Genomic DNA, 16,462 nt, shown 5'->3' on the forward strand with positions numbered 1-16,462 from the left:
AGTAGATGAGGAAAACTAGAATTCCTTGTGTATTCCGCGCCACCATTGTTGTTTACAATGCATGGAACGGTGCACTGTGATTGGTTGAGCAAATTTATTGCATTCTCCAGAAAAGTAAGAGTGCCGTTTATCGCGTTTTGGGGATAAAAAAGGGATAAAAGATGACAGAATAACATAACGGATATTTAAGAATTTACTTTTTAATACTGATCAGATACAATACTAATTTTGATGGTAACTATTTTTAAAAAATGGCATTTATCGCGTTTTGGAACGAAACTCTTCAAATACACCAACTACTCAAACCATGTTATTAACATACACAAGATGACAGAAGAAGTCATGTTTCAAATACATTTTACTTAAAAATTACCCACTTTCACACTTTTCCACATATAAAATATTTACCCAAAAAAGAGGATATTTTGACAATTGCAGTATCCTTACTTTAAACACACATACACACAATACATTACAATGAGAATATTTGGACAGATTACAATTTACCATAAATAATGGTGGTTCAGCTTTAGATAATTCATATGTAATGTAGGTAAATAAATAAATGAATCAAAACCTGGTATAAACCTGGATTCAGTTGCAGTCACAGCTGGCAATCGATATAGAAATATTAAAATAAATGTCACGATATTATTTCGATATTATATTGTTTTGCTGAAAGTAAGAAAGTAGCATACACCTACACTGTAAAAAAATTCCGTAGAAATTACAATGTTATTGCAGCTGGGTTGCCGGTAACTTACCGTAGATTTAAATTTATGTTATCTACTGGCAAGAGTTTGTTCAAATACATTTTAAATATTAACAAGTCTTTATCTTTACAGAATAAAACTATACAATAACAGCCTCATGCAAAGCATTCTGGGATCCAGAAATCATCATCAACCTTTTTCTGTTTTTTTGCTTCAGATTTTGTTTCCCAGAATGTTTTGCTTGATGCTGTTTTTTTAGTTTTACTTTATAAAAATAAAGACTTGTAAATGTTTAATGTTCATTTAACTTTGAACAAAATGTTGCCAGTAAAAATCATAAATTTAAATCTACGGTAAGTTACCGGCAACCCAGCTGCAATTTCTACGGAATTTTTTTTACAGTGTATGGCTTGACGGTGAGCAATTATGGTGCTTTCCATTGCATAGTACCCCACGGTTTGGTTTGGGTCAGGTTGGGTCAGCTCACTTTGGCTTGGTTAGCTTTTCCATCGAGTTTAGTAACACTTTGCAGTGGGAGGGGCGTGTCGTGTCGTTATATTTGCGCTGCCTACTGCTGTGACATCATACAAGTGAGAGCGTCATTGTACATTCCCATACATTTATTTATTTCTCAGTCCGCCACAAAATAAAAATTGACCTCATTGAAGGTGAGCTGAGCCTCATTGAAGTTCCATTTAAGCATTATGCGGACGTGTGCATCGCAAATGTGCTGCCACAAACTGCAAGTCTGGAAAAAAGCTATTATGGTGTTCCTGATTCACAACCTGTGGATGTTTTTCATCGCTAAAAGGGAGTTTGGGAACTTATAGCAGAGCACAGATGACAACAGGTTTACTCGAGACAGCGCAGCTAGCATGAAGGTAAAGCTAATCTTTTACATTATACAGTAGCGATGATGCTGATAGTGACGATTCTCTCAGACCAATCAGTAATCTACAATGTTTTCGCGTCACGTTTTGGTATCAGCTCGGCTCGCTTGGAACACCAACCGAGGTGGTACTAAAAAAAAGGATTGGTACTGCACCCAGTGGAAAAGCTCCCAAAAGTAAGCTGACCCAAACCAAACCCTGGGGTACTATGCAATGGAAAAGTGCCATTTAAATATCGGCTTATTTTCATTTTTGAGTCAACAATTGATTTTGGTCGCTGACACAAAGTTTGTAGAAATCTGGGCCTATGGAAACAAATCAAACGTTCTGCCACAGTTTAGCCAGGGGGAGAGGCTCTGCAAACTGCTTTGGGCAAAAAGCTAAACCGCAGGTCCAGAAATATTTCTAAAAACACATACCCTTGCTTGTAAGCAACCACAAACACACAATCATGGCTCAAAAGCTGTTGAAAAGTAATCTGGTGGAACTTAAGGGGGTCATACCATAAGAAAGTCTAATATCTCTTGATATTTAATCTTACCTCTGCCCACTCTTTACTTTTCTTCTCATCTATCAGCATCCCAGTTTCCTTCATGATCATGCATCCTACTTTCATTTCTCTGGTTATAATGTAGACTTAAGCCTATGTTGCCAGGAACTATCATATATGAGGTGATTTTGTCATGCATTGCGAATAAGGAAGCTGTTCCACAGAGGCCAGACAGAGTTCACTGGCTTAGGACGGGTCCCTGCAGGACCAACCAGCCTAAAATGGCAGAACAGAGGGATATGAACACCTGCGAGATTGGCTGAGTAAAAGCACGTTCTGTTCTCCACAGATGAATTTGAATGATACTGCAGGGCTCACGGTACATTAGAAGCGTAAACAGATCGCAATCTGCATTAGAGGACACGACAGATACAGATATTAAAAAGATATAAAAGGATTTCTGTTTTAGGAAATTGTGGGGTTTCATATTTGCTTGCGTGACGGTTCAAGACATACATGTACTGTAAGGTATCAGAAAAAGAATATTCTTAAAAAATGTAAAAGTATAACAGTATGCTTGCCAACATATTATAAAAAAATTATTAATAAATAAACCAGATGATATATGGTGACATACCATTTGATTTGCTCAAAGGGAAACTTTTTAGTTACACTCTCAAGATACAAAAGCTTTCACTGGGACGGTACCCTTACAAAAAAGTACACATTTGTACTTAAAGAGTGCATATTAGGATCTCAAAGGTATATCTATACAGTAAATGGTACAGATTAGAACCTTTTTTAAAGGGTACCGTCACAGTTTTTGTACCATTTTTTCTGAGAGTGTATAATTAAAAAGGTAAGGACGGCTGATTGAGAAGGACGTTTTTTAAAATTCGTAAATTAAATTCACAGGTTACTGGAAGACACCCATCAGGCCATCAGAAAGGCAAACAATCACTCTGCGTCTCGCGCCAGCGCGCCACACACTTGCAGTCCATCTGTGTGGCTGAATTATAAATGAGCAAAAGTAATCGTGCAAAGGTCAGACTGCCGTGGTCTGTTTGATGCTGTGAAAGCTGATGCGGGTGGGCGATGTGGGAATGGACATAGCCCTTGCCACTCGAACTCGCAAAGCATGGTTGTCCTGCCAGCGATGCCAGCGCTTTCTGGCTGCGGAACGCACCTGTGGAGAAATATGCATCCAGGTGAAGTTCATCAGAAGTTTAAACGTAGAAATCAATTAAATAAATCGATAAAACTAACAATTAGTTTCTAGGCAAAACATGTATAAAAATGATTAATTTGTCAGGTAAACGTCCTTATACTGAAATAACCTTAAAATATTTCTGTGACATTATTTGGTCTCAAGATGCACACTAGTACAGCATCTCCCCTGAACTACTCTCACCTAAAGGATTGTTAGGAACACCTGTTCAGTTTCTCATTAATGTAATTATCTAATCAACCAATCACATGGCAGTTGCTTCAATGCATTTAGGGTTGTGGTCCTGGTCAAAATAATCTCCTGAACTCCAAACTGAATGTCAGAATGGAAAAGAAAGGTGATTTAAGCAATTTTGAGCGTGGCATGGTTGTTGGTGCCAGATGGGCCAATCTGAGTATTTCACAATCTGCTCAGTTACTGGGATTTTCACGCACAACCATTTCTAGGGTTTACAAAGAATGGTGTGAAAAGGGAAAAACATCCAGTATGCGGCAGTCCTGTGGGCGAAAATGGCTTATTGAGGCTAGAGGTCAGAGGAGAATGGGCCGACTGATTCAAGCTGATAGAAGAGCAACTTTGACTGAAATAATCACTCGTTACAACCGAGGTATGCAGCAAAGCATTTGTGAAGCCACAACACGCACAACCTTGAGGCGGATGGGCTACAACAGCAGAAGACCCCACCGGGTCTCCACTACAAATAGGAAAAAGAGGCTACAATTTGCATGTGCGATCACCAAAATTGGACAGTTGAAGAATGGAAAAATGTTGCCTGGTCTATTGAGTCTCGATTTCTGTTGAGACATTCAGATGGTAGAGTCAGAATTTGGCGTAAACAGAATGAGAACATGTATTCATCATGCCTTGTTACCAGTGTGTAGGCTGCTGGTGGTGGTGTAATGGTGTGGGTGATGTTTTCTTGGCACACTTTAGGCCCCTTAGTGCCAATTGAGCATCGTTTAAATGCCACGACCTACCTGAGCATTGTTTCTCCCCATGTCCATCCCTTTATGACCACCATGTACCCATCCTTTGATGGCTACTTCCAGCAGGATAATGCATCATGTCACAAAGCTCGAATCATTTCATATTGGTTTCTGAACATGCAGTTCACTGTACTAAAATGGCCCCCACAGTCACCAGATCTCAACCCAATAGAGCATCTTTGGGATGTGGTGAAACGGGAGCTTCATGCCCTGGATGTGCATCCCATAAATCTCCATCAACTGCAAGATGCTATTCTATCAATATGGGCCAACATTTCTAAAGAATGCTTTCAGCACCTTGTTCAATAAATGGTAGGTAGAATTAAGGCAGTTCTGAAGGCAAAAGGGGGTCCAACACAGTATTAGTATGGTGTTCCTAATAATCTTTTAGGTGAGTGTATACAGGTAGTATAGCTTCAAGTAGCAGAATCCAGCAGTTTTTTCTTAACACAGATTCAATATTTAAGCATAGTCTTGCATTGATGGCCTTACATTTAAATTTCCCTCTAGAAAAAGTTATCAAATCTATGAACATTTAATGTGTTATAAAAGTCATGTCTGATGCATGATAAAAAAAGCATGAGAAGACTTCTTAAGGTTTTACCCAAATAATAAAAAACTGAAATAAATTAATGTGGAACAAATGAGTTCTTGATTTTAATTTCTTCCTGAGGAGTGGGATTCCCGTGTTAAATATTAAGGCTCTTGTTAAAACGGAGCAGAGGGGTTAATGTCATGAATATTGCAAGTTTAATCAGTAGTTGCCAGGCAACCATACATCCCATTCATCCAAAAAAAAGACACAAAAAGCAATTAACCACAGACCTGTCAGGCATGCAAACGTTGATGGTTTTTACCATATGGATAAAGTTACAGCTGTTTAAAAAGGGCAATAATAATTATGGGTCAGAAGAAAAGCGATCAACCTCGAAAAGATAGAAATTGATCAAACAAACAAATAAAGCAGGGAAATGTTTAAAAATTTGTTGCAAAGACCTGCTCACTTTTGCATTAATTGAAATATTTTGCAAATATATTTAACATTTCTTGGTTTTCAATCAAGATTCCTGTTATCCAATCAGATTTCAGGGTTAGTTTCAGGGCCACTCGGGTTGGGATTTTTACTACATTCTTATTACCATTTGTACAATTTCAGGTGTAGTGAAAGGTCAGCCACAAGCAAAGTTTTGTTATAGTTGCATTTTAACTATTTTTATTCTGGAACAAAATAAATAACATTAAGGGCCCTATCTTGCACCCAGCGCAATTGACTTTGTCAGTGACGCATGTATCATTCGTATTTTGCGCCGGCGCACAGCGGGGTTTTTCCCTCCACAGATGCACGTCAGCAAACTAGGGAATGAACTTGCGCTCCCTGGGCGGTTCAGCGCAAAAAGGAGGCGTGTTGCGGCGCAAACCATCTCTTATGCTATTTTGCAGTTTCAAAAAACAATTGCGCTACTAACCAAAAAAAACTAGTCTAAAGTCAGTGGCGCGTTGCGCGTGGTTCATTATGCTATTTTAAGGGCGCATGCTTGACCATAATGTATAGCGTGCACAACGCGCATACACTTTGCTTATCTAATCTACACAGATGCAACAGTTATTTTTGCAAATCATAAATTGTTACACTTAAAAATATTAATACACGAGATAAGGGGAATCATAGTGGTGAGCATTGTGGTGATAGTTTTTATTTATTCTCATGCAAATAACGATTAAAATATTTTCATAACTTTGTTGTGTGGCTGTATTACGTTTATTTTATGTAAATAATAGTTAAAATGTTTTCATAAGAAACCTTAATGTATATGAACTTGATTTGTAAGAGTACTTTGGGGTTGGACCTTTCTTGCGTTTCTTGGGTCCGATTTCAAAGCCCCCAAACCCTTTCAGCGGTGAGGGTGAACGCAGCGATGTCCTCTGCTGGCGTCAAATCCTGAGGCAGATCCATCTCCCGTTACACGGCGTGCCCGATTTATGCTGGCAAGCGTGGGATTCCCCCGTACAAGGACGTCGGTCTCCTCGGCTGTGAACCGCTCCTGGCGTGCGCCTGGTAAATCCGTCATAATAATAGCAACCCGCCATGGAACTTGCGCCCTTGCGTTTAAAGGGAATGTTGGCTAGCGTTCTGATTGGTTTATTTGACGTTACGCCCAAACCACACCTATGAATAATGAACCTACTTCAGACCAACCCCTTATTGATTTGCGCCCGGCGCAAGAGATATTTCTCACGCCGGGAAAATAGCAACAGCGCCCAAGATCCGCCCACAAACTCACTTGCGCGTTGCGCTTCGCACTTGCGTTTCAGATCGTTAAAATAGAGCCCTAAAACATGAATAATAAATAAATCATTATGTTGAAACATGGTCACCATGTTAGAGTTTTTGCGACCTACAGTAATTTTTCACCCAATCTTGATAAATAAAAACCTGATATTTGTTCTAGCATAGCATATAGCATAAATCTCTGTAAAACAGAAATGATTTAAAAGCTTTTAAGCACTTTGGTTTTCAAGGCAATCGATTTCAGTTTCACGTCATATATTCAAAGGTCTTTATGGAAAAATAACATGACTTTTTCGGTGCAGATAATGATTCTGGGAAATTGCATTTCATTCCTCAAACAAAACAGCAATAATAATATACTGTATTATATATTAATCATCCCATTCTGTTTGTCCATGAAAGAGGAAATTTCCCAGATTAATGAATGTCATGTAAGACAATAATATTAATATTACCAATGAAACTTTGCATGAGGTTGATGAAGCACACGTAATAAAATGAGTCGATTACAGGGGAGCAGTTTGCAGGCTTCTGATAAATTGCTCTGTTCCTCTTGGGTTTGAGAGCGGGTGTGTCTGTGCTAAACAGCCTCCCACGCAATAATAGGTTTGGGTGGTAAAGGGCAGATAAGGTGACAGGGTGTTATGACTGGTGAAAGGGCCTGTACTGTATATTGACAGAGTCATCTTGCAGATCTTTCCATGCATGAAATTACACTTATCATTGACTTACCTCGCCATTAAGAAAGCAGTAAAATACTGACACAAAGAATCCCTGTTGAAAAAGCAAAAACAACATCGGTTAACCAGTCAATTCAATTAACACATAACCATGTGACCAAAAACATGCTGCTTGCTGTTAGATTCAGTAGCGCCAATGCATGCGTTTGGTTTTTAATGATAAACAAGTAACAAAAATTAACTAACCTTAGTTTAGTTCAATAAATGGTGCAACATATGAGGAGCTTAGATGCAAAAGCTGAAAAACCGTCACTGATAACCGAATGCGGTCATGTATTATACATTCACCAAATATTTTTGCATCAAATACCTACACAGTCTCGCGGAAGTTCGTGATCGTATAATGAATTTCTGTTTACATGTGATTATCACTTGTTGGTTACTCAACTGCTTTCTATTGTCAAACTATTGTCGCTTGGGTTTAGGGTTAGATTTGGTGTTTGCATTAGAATGTCACTTTGTGTATTGGTCTATACTGTTTTTTCGCCTGGCGTTAGGGTTAGAGTTGGGTTTGGGTCAGGATGTCATTTTATGTAAATCTAACCCTAAACCGGAGTGGCAATGGTAAGAAAATAGGACAAAGCAGTTTCGTGATAATCACACGAAAACAGGAATTCGTTATACGATCACAAAAAAACACGGAAATATCATGAAAAAAGAATAAAAAAATGTACGTGTCTATATAACGAAATTTCGTGAGACTGGTTTGGAAATACACATAACACAGCCTCAGGCCATTTAGAAATACAGATTTGTTGGAAAAATCCATTGAAAGCCTGATAAAAAAGCGAATTTACAAGAAAACATATCAGAAACACTTATAGGCTTTTCACACCTGAAATTGTTAACCCTGGGTTATTCTAAAACCAGGGTTAACGGAATCCTGGGTTATTTTTTTAATGTTTCACACTGTTCAAATTTAACCACAGGGTTAAGAGATAACCCTGGGTATTCATAAGTTGACGTTTCACACTGTGCATTCCTAAACCCTGGGTCAGGAGTCTCCAACCCAGCTCCAACACACCCGTCTGTAATTATCAAGCAACCTTGAACACCTTGATTAGCTACTTCAGCTGTGTTTAATTAGGGTCATAACATTCTAACCCTGCTTCGTTTCACACTGCATGCGTTTGGCACCGCAATGCGGGGTTAACACCACAAATGCGGTGCTAACCCTGCTCCGGAGCAGGGTTTCATAACCCTGGGTAAAAAGCGGTGCTAACACCGCTTTTAAATTACAGGTGTGAAACGCTCCTTATCCCAGGGTTAAAAGCGGGGTTTAGAATGAAGATAACCCAGGGTTAAGCGCAGTGTGAAAAGCCCTTTAGAGGGGTTTGCATCTTCTTTTCAACTCTTTACATAATGCTAATTGTTAGTTTATATTAGCTAATGCTTTAACTAGTGTTAATAGCATTAAAGCAACACTATGTAGTTTCCATGTAAAAATGACTTACAGCTCCCCCATGTGGTTGAAAAGCGCAACAGTGCCTGGTATCAGACACTCTTCTGGAGGCAGGGGGAGGGGCGGGGCTGTGTGCTCTACCCCCCACCTCTACTTTAAGAGTGTGCTTGTAGCAGCTAGGAGGCTGCTCAGGTTGCAGCAACAGTACAATTTGTCCAGTTAAAAGTTGTTCTATCACTGAAATAATTTTAGACATTATTTAAAGGCAAAAAAACTACATAGTGTTGCTTTAAGGTATAAACCATTATTAAAACTGATGGATAATTAAAGGGGACATTTCGTGAAAATTGGACTTGGGTTCCATGTTTAATTGCTATAATAGGGTCCCCAGTGCTTGTATCAACCTAGAAAATGTGAAGAAGAAGAACCCAGTAACTTTGTTTGGTCAACCATTCTCTGCAAGCATGTGGAAAAAATAGGTAATTGAACTCTGGCTCCCCTTGTGATGTCAGAAGGGGGTAATACCACCCCTTAATCTGCACTATCCAATAACAGCACTGTTATTTAGTGCAGATATCAGCTCATTTGCATTTAAAAGGACACACCCAAAAACCGCACATTTTTTCTCACACCTATAAAGTGGAAATTTTAACATGCTATAATAAATTATCTATATGGTATTTTAAAGCAACACAAGAGTTTTTTTTAACCTTAAAATAACGTTTCCAAAAAAGTATTAGTGGTTCATCCACTCAAAACAGGGTGAATGGCACTTTCACATTCGCTTTGCAGCCCTCTATCGGCCAAAACCGCACTAAAGAAGTTTCCAACCGACGGGTAGTGGTCCTGTAGTTAGAGTGAAAACTACAAAAACTTGCTTTACGGCAGACCTACAATCCAATCAGAGCCAGCTATGCTGCAGTATTTACGACAGTGGTCATGAACAATTACGCTTCTAACCTGTAGGGGGAGCAAAGAGCAATAAGTCTTTAGTGTTGCTTTAAAGGGGACAAATCATGAAAATTTGACTTTTTCCATGTTAAAATGCTATAACTGGGTCCCCAGTGCTTCTATCAAACAAGAAAAGGTGAAGAAGAACAACTCAGTAACTTAGTTTTGGTAAACCATTCTCTGCAAGCGTGTGAAAAAATAGGTAACTGAAATTTGGCTCCCCCTGTGATGTCAGAAGGGGATTATACTGCCCCTTAATCTGCACTATCCAACCACGACACTGCCATTTAGTGCAGAGATCAGCTCATTTGCATTTAAAAGGACACACCCAAAAACGGCACATTTTTGCTCACAGCTACAAAGTGGCAGTTTTAACATGCTATTATAAATTATCTATATAATATTTTGAGAGAGAACTTCAAATATGTACTCTGAGGACACTAAAGATTTATTTGACATCTTAAAAATTTTTTGTGAAATGTCCCCTTTAAGCTAAAACTTCACATACGTACTCTGGGGACAAGAAAATATTTAATTGATATTGTTAAAACGTCTTATAAAATCTCCCCTTAAGGAAAATGTGACTCTGAATTACTATTTTTATTTTTTAAATAGATAACCTTGATAGGTCATGTCAATGATTAAAACCAGATAATGGCTAAAATCAAACTTTGATGCTCAGCATCTCAGAATTAGATGTTAAAACTTCAGCCTGGTTTTCACAGCTATAGGCCACGTTTGTTAACTAAAATAAAAATAAACAGAGCATAGTTTCAGAGTAGGGATGGGCATTCGATTAAATTTTTTTAGTCGATTGTCGGAAGAATTAACGATCGACTATCGATTAATCATTAATATTTTTATAATAAAAAATAATTATTTAACTTTTATAATTCAAAAATGTTGAATACAAAAATACAGCGTGTTTTCCTCAATGAGACCTTTATTACAAGATCAACTTGTGGCAAACAGTTAAACTACATTTAGTTAGAAAAACGGAACATATATGCGCTCGAATATGCGGTGCTCTAAACCTGCAGCTGCGAGTCGCATTCTTAAACAGAGACCTCATTTGTTCCAAAAAATCATGACCTCTTCATTATTATTTTTTTGAAATCAAAACGGAATGTTGAATTGCTGCCACACAGTGAAGTTCATTTAATTGCTTCTAGACACACGCTACGCTAGGCTACGCAACCTGCAAAAAGTATTTGATTAATCAATAACAAATTAACGTCATCGACTAAATTCTTAACGATCAATTATCAATCGTCGATTAATCATGCCCATCCCTATTTCAGAGTAGCCAAAACTATCCTGAAACTTTAAGGGCCAGTTACCCGCACAGGGTTTAGATTAATCCAGAACTAGGCATTATTTATATTAGGACATTTAAGTAGTTTTTACAAACATACCTTCGAAAAAACAGTACTGTTGTGCATCTTGAGACAAAACAATGGCATTGATATAAGTTCAGATATGTCAGTACAAGTTGTTTTTAAATTAAGTCAGCTTAAACATGCATTTTAGTCTGAGACTAGAATAAACCCTGTTTGAAAAACTGCCCCTGAATGTGTCTGTATCAGATTAGGCAAGAAGTGACTGATTGACATGTAAGGCAGCCTATAAAAAAGTGCAATTAAAAGAGAACTGACACAAAAATTTTATAATAAAATAATAATAATAATTTGTTCACCCTCATGTCAAGAAAAATTATAGCTCTTTTTACCTTCAGTAAAAGTGAAGGGAACGGAATCTGTCAGTTACCAATTTCTATCTTCTTTTAAAGTTAACATTAAAGTAGAACAAATGGTAACAGAATTAAAATTTTTGGGTAAATTATTCAACTTGCTCAAAAAATATACCACTGCGTTTGACATAAGAAATCAAATTATGATATGTAATATTATTGACCATTTTTCGAGTGTCACATGATTTTTTCTCCACTATAAAACAACAAGCTCTGTGGAAGAGCTTCATCCAAGAATAATTGGCAGATGTTACTGAGGTGTCAGCTACGGTTCTAGCCGAGGGCGGACTGCAGCGAACAATCAAAGGTTGCTGGGAAATAATGTTCTCCAGGGAAACAAATCTATTTTTCACACTGAAGCACCTAAAATATTCATGAAAGCAGGAAACCCCAGACCTTAAAGTCCGTGTAAAGACAATTCAGAGAATTGTTCCTAAGTGCATCATAAATGTTAGAAATGTATTGTTGAAGCGCATTACAAAGACTGTGAACCATGTACTAATGAATTGTGGAGTAAGGGGACGTGTACCCATCGCTAAGCAAAGTTAAGAGACGGCAGCTTTCCCGCGAGTTGCCTTGGTTTCAGCAATGACAGCGAACATGCCTCAAGCGTTTGAGAGCAAGGATTCCTGCTATATTTTCCAAAAATTGGAAAACTTATTTACTTGCTGTTTTTCATCATTCAAACTTGGCTGGGTGGTTAATATTATACTGTAATTATTTTTCATTTAAAGGTGCATTGTGTAACTTTTAAAAGGATCTCTTGACAGAAATGCAATGTAATATACATACATATTTTATCTGTGGTGTATAAAGACCATTCATAATGAACTGTATTGTTTTTATTACCTTACAATGAGACGTTTTTATCTATGTACACAGAAGGTCCCCTTACATGCAAGTCGCCATTTTGTGCTGCCATGTTTCTATACCATGTTGCCCTTAACAGACAAACTTTGTTAACCGTGTGCTACAGTTGTATCTCTATTCATTTCAAAAGCGAGTGGTGAGCCGTGGACTGAGTCGTTGGTTGCAATTGGCAACCTCACCACTAGATGCTGCTAAAATTTACACACTGCACCTTTAACATAAGACTTTACATGGACTTTAAAGATCGAAAAGGAAAAGAGTTCAAAGGAGTTCACCTCTGCTTTCCTAGGAGACTTTAGCGTAGTGAGCGTTCACTGTAAAAAAATTCCGTAGAAAATGCAGCTGGGTTGCCGTTAACTTACCGTAGATTTAAAAAAAAAAATTTTTTTAGGTAACACTTTATTTCGATAGTCCACTTTAGACATTTTACTAATTATAAGTAACTGTGTAACTACATATCAACTACCAATCTTTAGAGAATTAGTTGTCTGTCTGCTTAATATCTACTAACACTTTATTGTGATGATATCTCAACAGACATTCAACTGACTATAAGTATCTTTGCATGTGCATGTCAATTTATTCCACTAACCCAAACCTCTTCCCTAACCCCAACCCTTACAGTCTACCAATACTCTAATGACAGTTAGTTGACATATACTTGCATATTATTGAAAGTTAGTTGACATGTAGTTGCAAAGTTATTTATAGTTAGTAGAATGTCTAAAGTAGACTATCAAAATAAAGTGTAACCTTTTTTTACTGGCAACATTTTGTTCAAAGTTAAATGAACATTAAACATTTACAAGTCTTTGTCTTTACAGAGTAAAACAAAAAAACAGCATCAAGCAAAACATTCTGGGAAACAAAATCTGAAGTAAGAAACAGAAAAAGGTTGATGATGATTTTTTGGTTCCCAGAATGCTTTGCATGAGGCTGTTATTGTATATTTTTATTCGGTAAAGATAAAGACTTGTATATATTAAATATTTAAAATTTATTTAAGTTTGAACAAACTCTTGCCAGTAATTAACATAAATTTATATCTACTGTAAATTACCGGCAACCCAGCTGCAATAACGTTGTAATTTCTACGGATTTTTTTTACAGTGTTAGCTGCCATTGGTACAATGTATAGGGACAGTGGCGTAGTGACAAATGCGGTGGCGAAGGCACAGAGCAGAGAGCAAAACAACAATGCAAATCACAAGTAAAAACAAGAATTTTAAAGAAAATGTTGGAGGATTTTGATATACGTGAAAATCTAGATAAATCTGTAGCAAAACAACCGACAATGCATGGTTCTTGCGAGAGTCTTTTCCAGTGGCGCCCCCAGGATTGTTTTCATGGGGGGGCACAAAGGGGCCAGCACAAATCTTAGGGTGGCACAATTAAAAAATGTATTATGCCTGAATCTAATGGTCAACAGTTTTCCCTTTGCTTTTAATGCTACTTGGACTATAGTTATTCTTATTTATTACTAGTATATGATTTACTAGAGACAAATAAAAATTGCAAATAATTTAAAGATCAGATGGTGGAATAGTATTAATCTATCAAAGATGAGTATCAACCGATCACCGTTTGAATTGTGTATTTAAAATACATTATTTTATTAAACTATACAATGAGTTATATACTCTAATTAAATGAGTGACATACTTTAGTCCTTAACACGTCTCTAGTCTTAAGTTTTCTCGACGTGGGCACCAATCTTACCCCCCTCTCTCTCTCTCTCTCTCTCTCTCTCTCTCTCTCTCTCTCTGTCTGTCTCTCTCTCTCTCTCTCTCTCACACACACACACACACACACACACACACACACACACACACACACACACACACACACACACACACACACACACACACACACACACACACACACACACACACACACACACACACACACACACACACACACACACACACACACAAAGACGCGTTTGAAGGGAAAAGCGCGTGTTTTCGGCAATTGCGCAGCCCAATTCGCGTCATTCGCATCCCCCCTTGCAAGGACGCGTCTGTCTGATTGCGTCTTTGCATTGACTTTGTATGTAATCTACTCGCGCAAATCGTTGAACTTGCGTTAGCCCAATAATATATGGAAACACATTATTCCCTTCGCGGCACCGCAGGCAGCGAGTGCACACGCACAAGCGCAGCAGGTACACTGGCAAGAGTAGAGCGAGACCTTCAGCCTATGTGCCGGGCATGGGCGTCATGCACCATTTTTTTAAGGGGGCACAGTGCGCACAGCTCACAGAAATTTGTGCATACACAGACATCAAACGAAATATTATAGATTCTTCAGTCTTTTCCATGGCACTTACATTTCTAACAATCTGAGCGCCCCATGCTTTCATGCAAAAACCTCCAAAATAAATGTGTTGACTAACTTTTATATGAAATACTATTCAATCGGAATAATGACATATTGGCATCATATTTACATCTGAAACCGCATGTTTTGTTTATTTACGTTTTGTTTAATGACTTTAATTGTGTCATTAATGCATTTTGCAAAACAACTGCATTATCCTATGAAATTAATGTTATTTTAAATCCATAAAGTATATAAACAACGAAAATGACATAAGCTTTAGCCACGTGATTGGTTTTAATGTTCAATAACGATTTAAAAAAATATGTTTAGATAAAATTATTAGAGGAACGGACTTTTGCATTAAATGTTACCTCGTATGTGAGCATGTGTGATTCCGCGCCCCCGTGCCCGTGAACTCTGGCGACCTTTGCCGTTGCACCAAGAAGATGAATCTAGAAATCTCTACTAATATAACGTCGAGACGGTCACATTTTAAACTATACATTTTCTACACAGAGGAGGTTAACTGCACATTAGTTAACTGTTTGGAAATGTTGTGAGTGTTTCTTAGACGTTTTAATTCCTCAGAAAGCCAAAGGCAACAGCAAAGCTCATGAGCGCTCTCAGACGCTGATGACGCCAGAACAAAGAAATTTAACATGATCAAAACGGCGAAAATCTCCAAAAAGTGACAAGGATGCAGCACAGAATTGATTATATTGCGCATATTAAACAGATTAAAAGACAAGTAACAGATTAATGGATGCTTCTGTGAATTTGAGGTTGCATGCAAAATCCAGTTGGCTCAAAAACGGAGGGTCAGTTTGAATGGACATGACGTCTCTGGTGCCCCAGCCCAATTTAAACCCTGACAGTGATTAAGCTCGGAACAATATGCTTTATATAACCTATAATTAATTGAGTTTTACTTACTAGTTTGTGAGTTTCTTCTGTAATGCATCCAATTGCTGAACAGGAGCGAACAGGACGTCACGTGTACGTCACATGGATGGCAGTGCGGCTGCGCGTACTCACGGCTTTGCGGGTAAAGGTGAGGGGAGGGGTTAAGATCGTATTCTATCTAACACATTATACAAATGCATATTTTTTTTTACATAGTGCTTTTAGTGTACATTTTAATGAATACATATTACTACTATTATTTAAATATAAAAATCTCAACAAAAAATTTTTTTTTTTTAATCTCATTCTGTTTGGGGGGGCCACTGGGGGGGCCAGTGACTTTTATGGGGGGGCCGCGGCCCCCCCTGGCCCCCCCTTGGGGGCGCCACTGGTCTTTTCCCCCCATATCTTTCCCAACAGCCACCCTAAAATCCACCCTAATGACCTTGTCATATTAATTATTGGATAGCTGAATTTCCAGAGTAGAAAAACTTTCTACAGTACATCATTTTCCCAGCACACCGTGAAAGAAATAAATAAATATCAAAATAACAAGGGCCCCAACTCCCACATAACCATTAATGCAGTGACAGGCAGCTGGTGCCGAGATGTGCCTACGTGCATTTCAACTGTTTGAAAAAAAAACTGCGTCACACTCTTGCCCACTCATACTACTGCCAGCAAACAGCAACATATGTTAACAAACATAAAGGACTAGTCATACTGATTAATGTAATGGGAAGTGTAGTTGTACAATATCATTTGCTTAAGAAAGCTGGTAAGAAAGTGACAAAAACCTGTGTTTAATTAAGAACAGATGCTTAGAAAATCTGGAGTTTAATTACAAGCTGTCATACTATGTATGTGATCTTGCATCTACTTCCTTCTTTTAAAGGAACCGTTCTTATTGTGTAGGGGGTCGAAAAT

General features: G+C 38.0%; 1 protein-coding gene across 1 annotated transcript in view; it reads right to left on the reverse strand.

Moving 5' to 3' along the window:
- Nucleotides 1-1,192: 1,192 nt before the first annotated feature.
- Nucleotides 1,193-16,462, reverse strand: part of LOC135749326 (corticotropin-releasing factor receptor 2) — an 87,694-nt gene continuing 72,424 nt past the window's right edge. The window contains exons 11-12 of the mRNA XM_065267901.1: nucleotides 7,330-7,371; nucleotides 1,193-3,279 (exon numbers count right to left, since the gene is read on the reverse strand). Of these exons, the coding sequence (XP_065123973.1) occupies nucleotides 3,139-3,279; nucleotides 7,330-7,371 (183 nt within the window). The 3' untranslated portion in view covers nucleotides 1,193-3,138. The remainder of the gene's footprint in view (nucleotides 3,280-7,329; nucleotides 7,372-16,462) is intronic.

This window comes from Paramisgurnus dabryanus, chromosome 6 (genome assembly GCF_030506205.2).
Source record: "Paramisgurnus dabryanus chromosome 6, PD_genome_1.1, whole genome shotgun sequence".
Taxonomy (NCBI): domain Eukaryota; kingdom Metazoa; phylum Chordata; class Actinopteri; order Cypriniformes; family Cobitidae; genus Paramisgurnus; species Paramisgurnus dabryanus.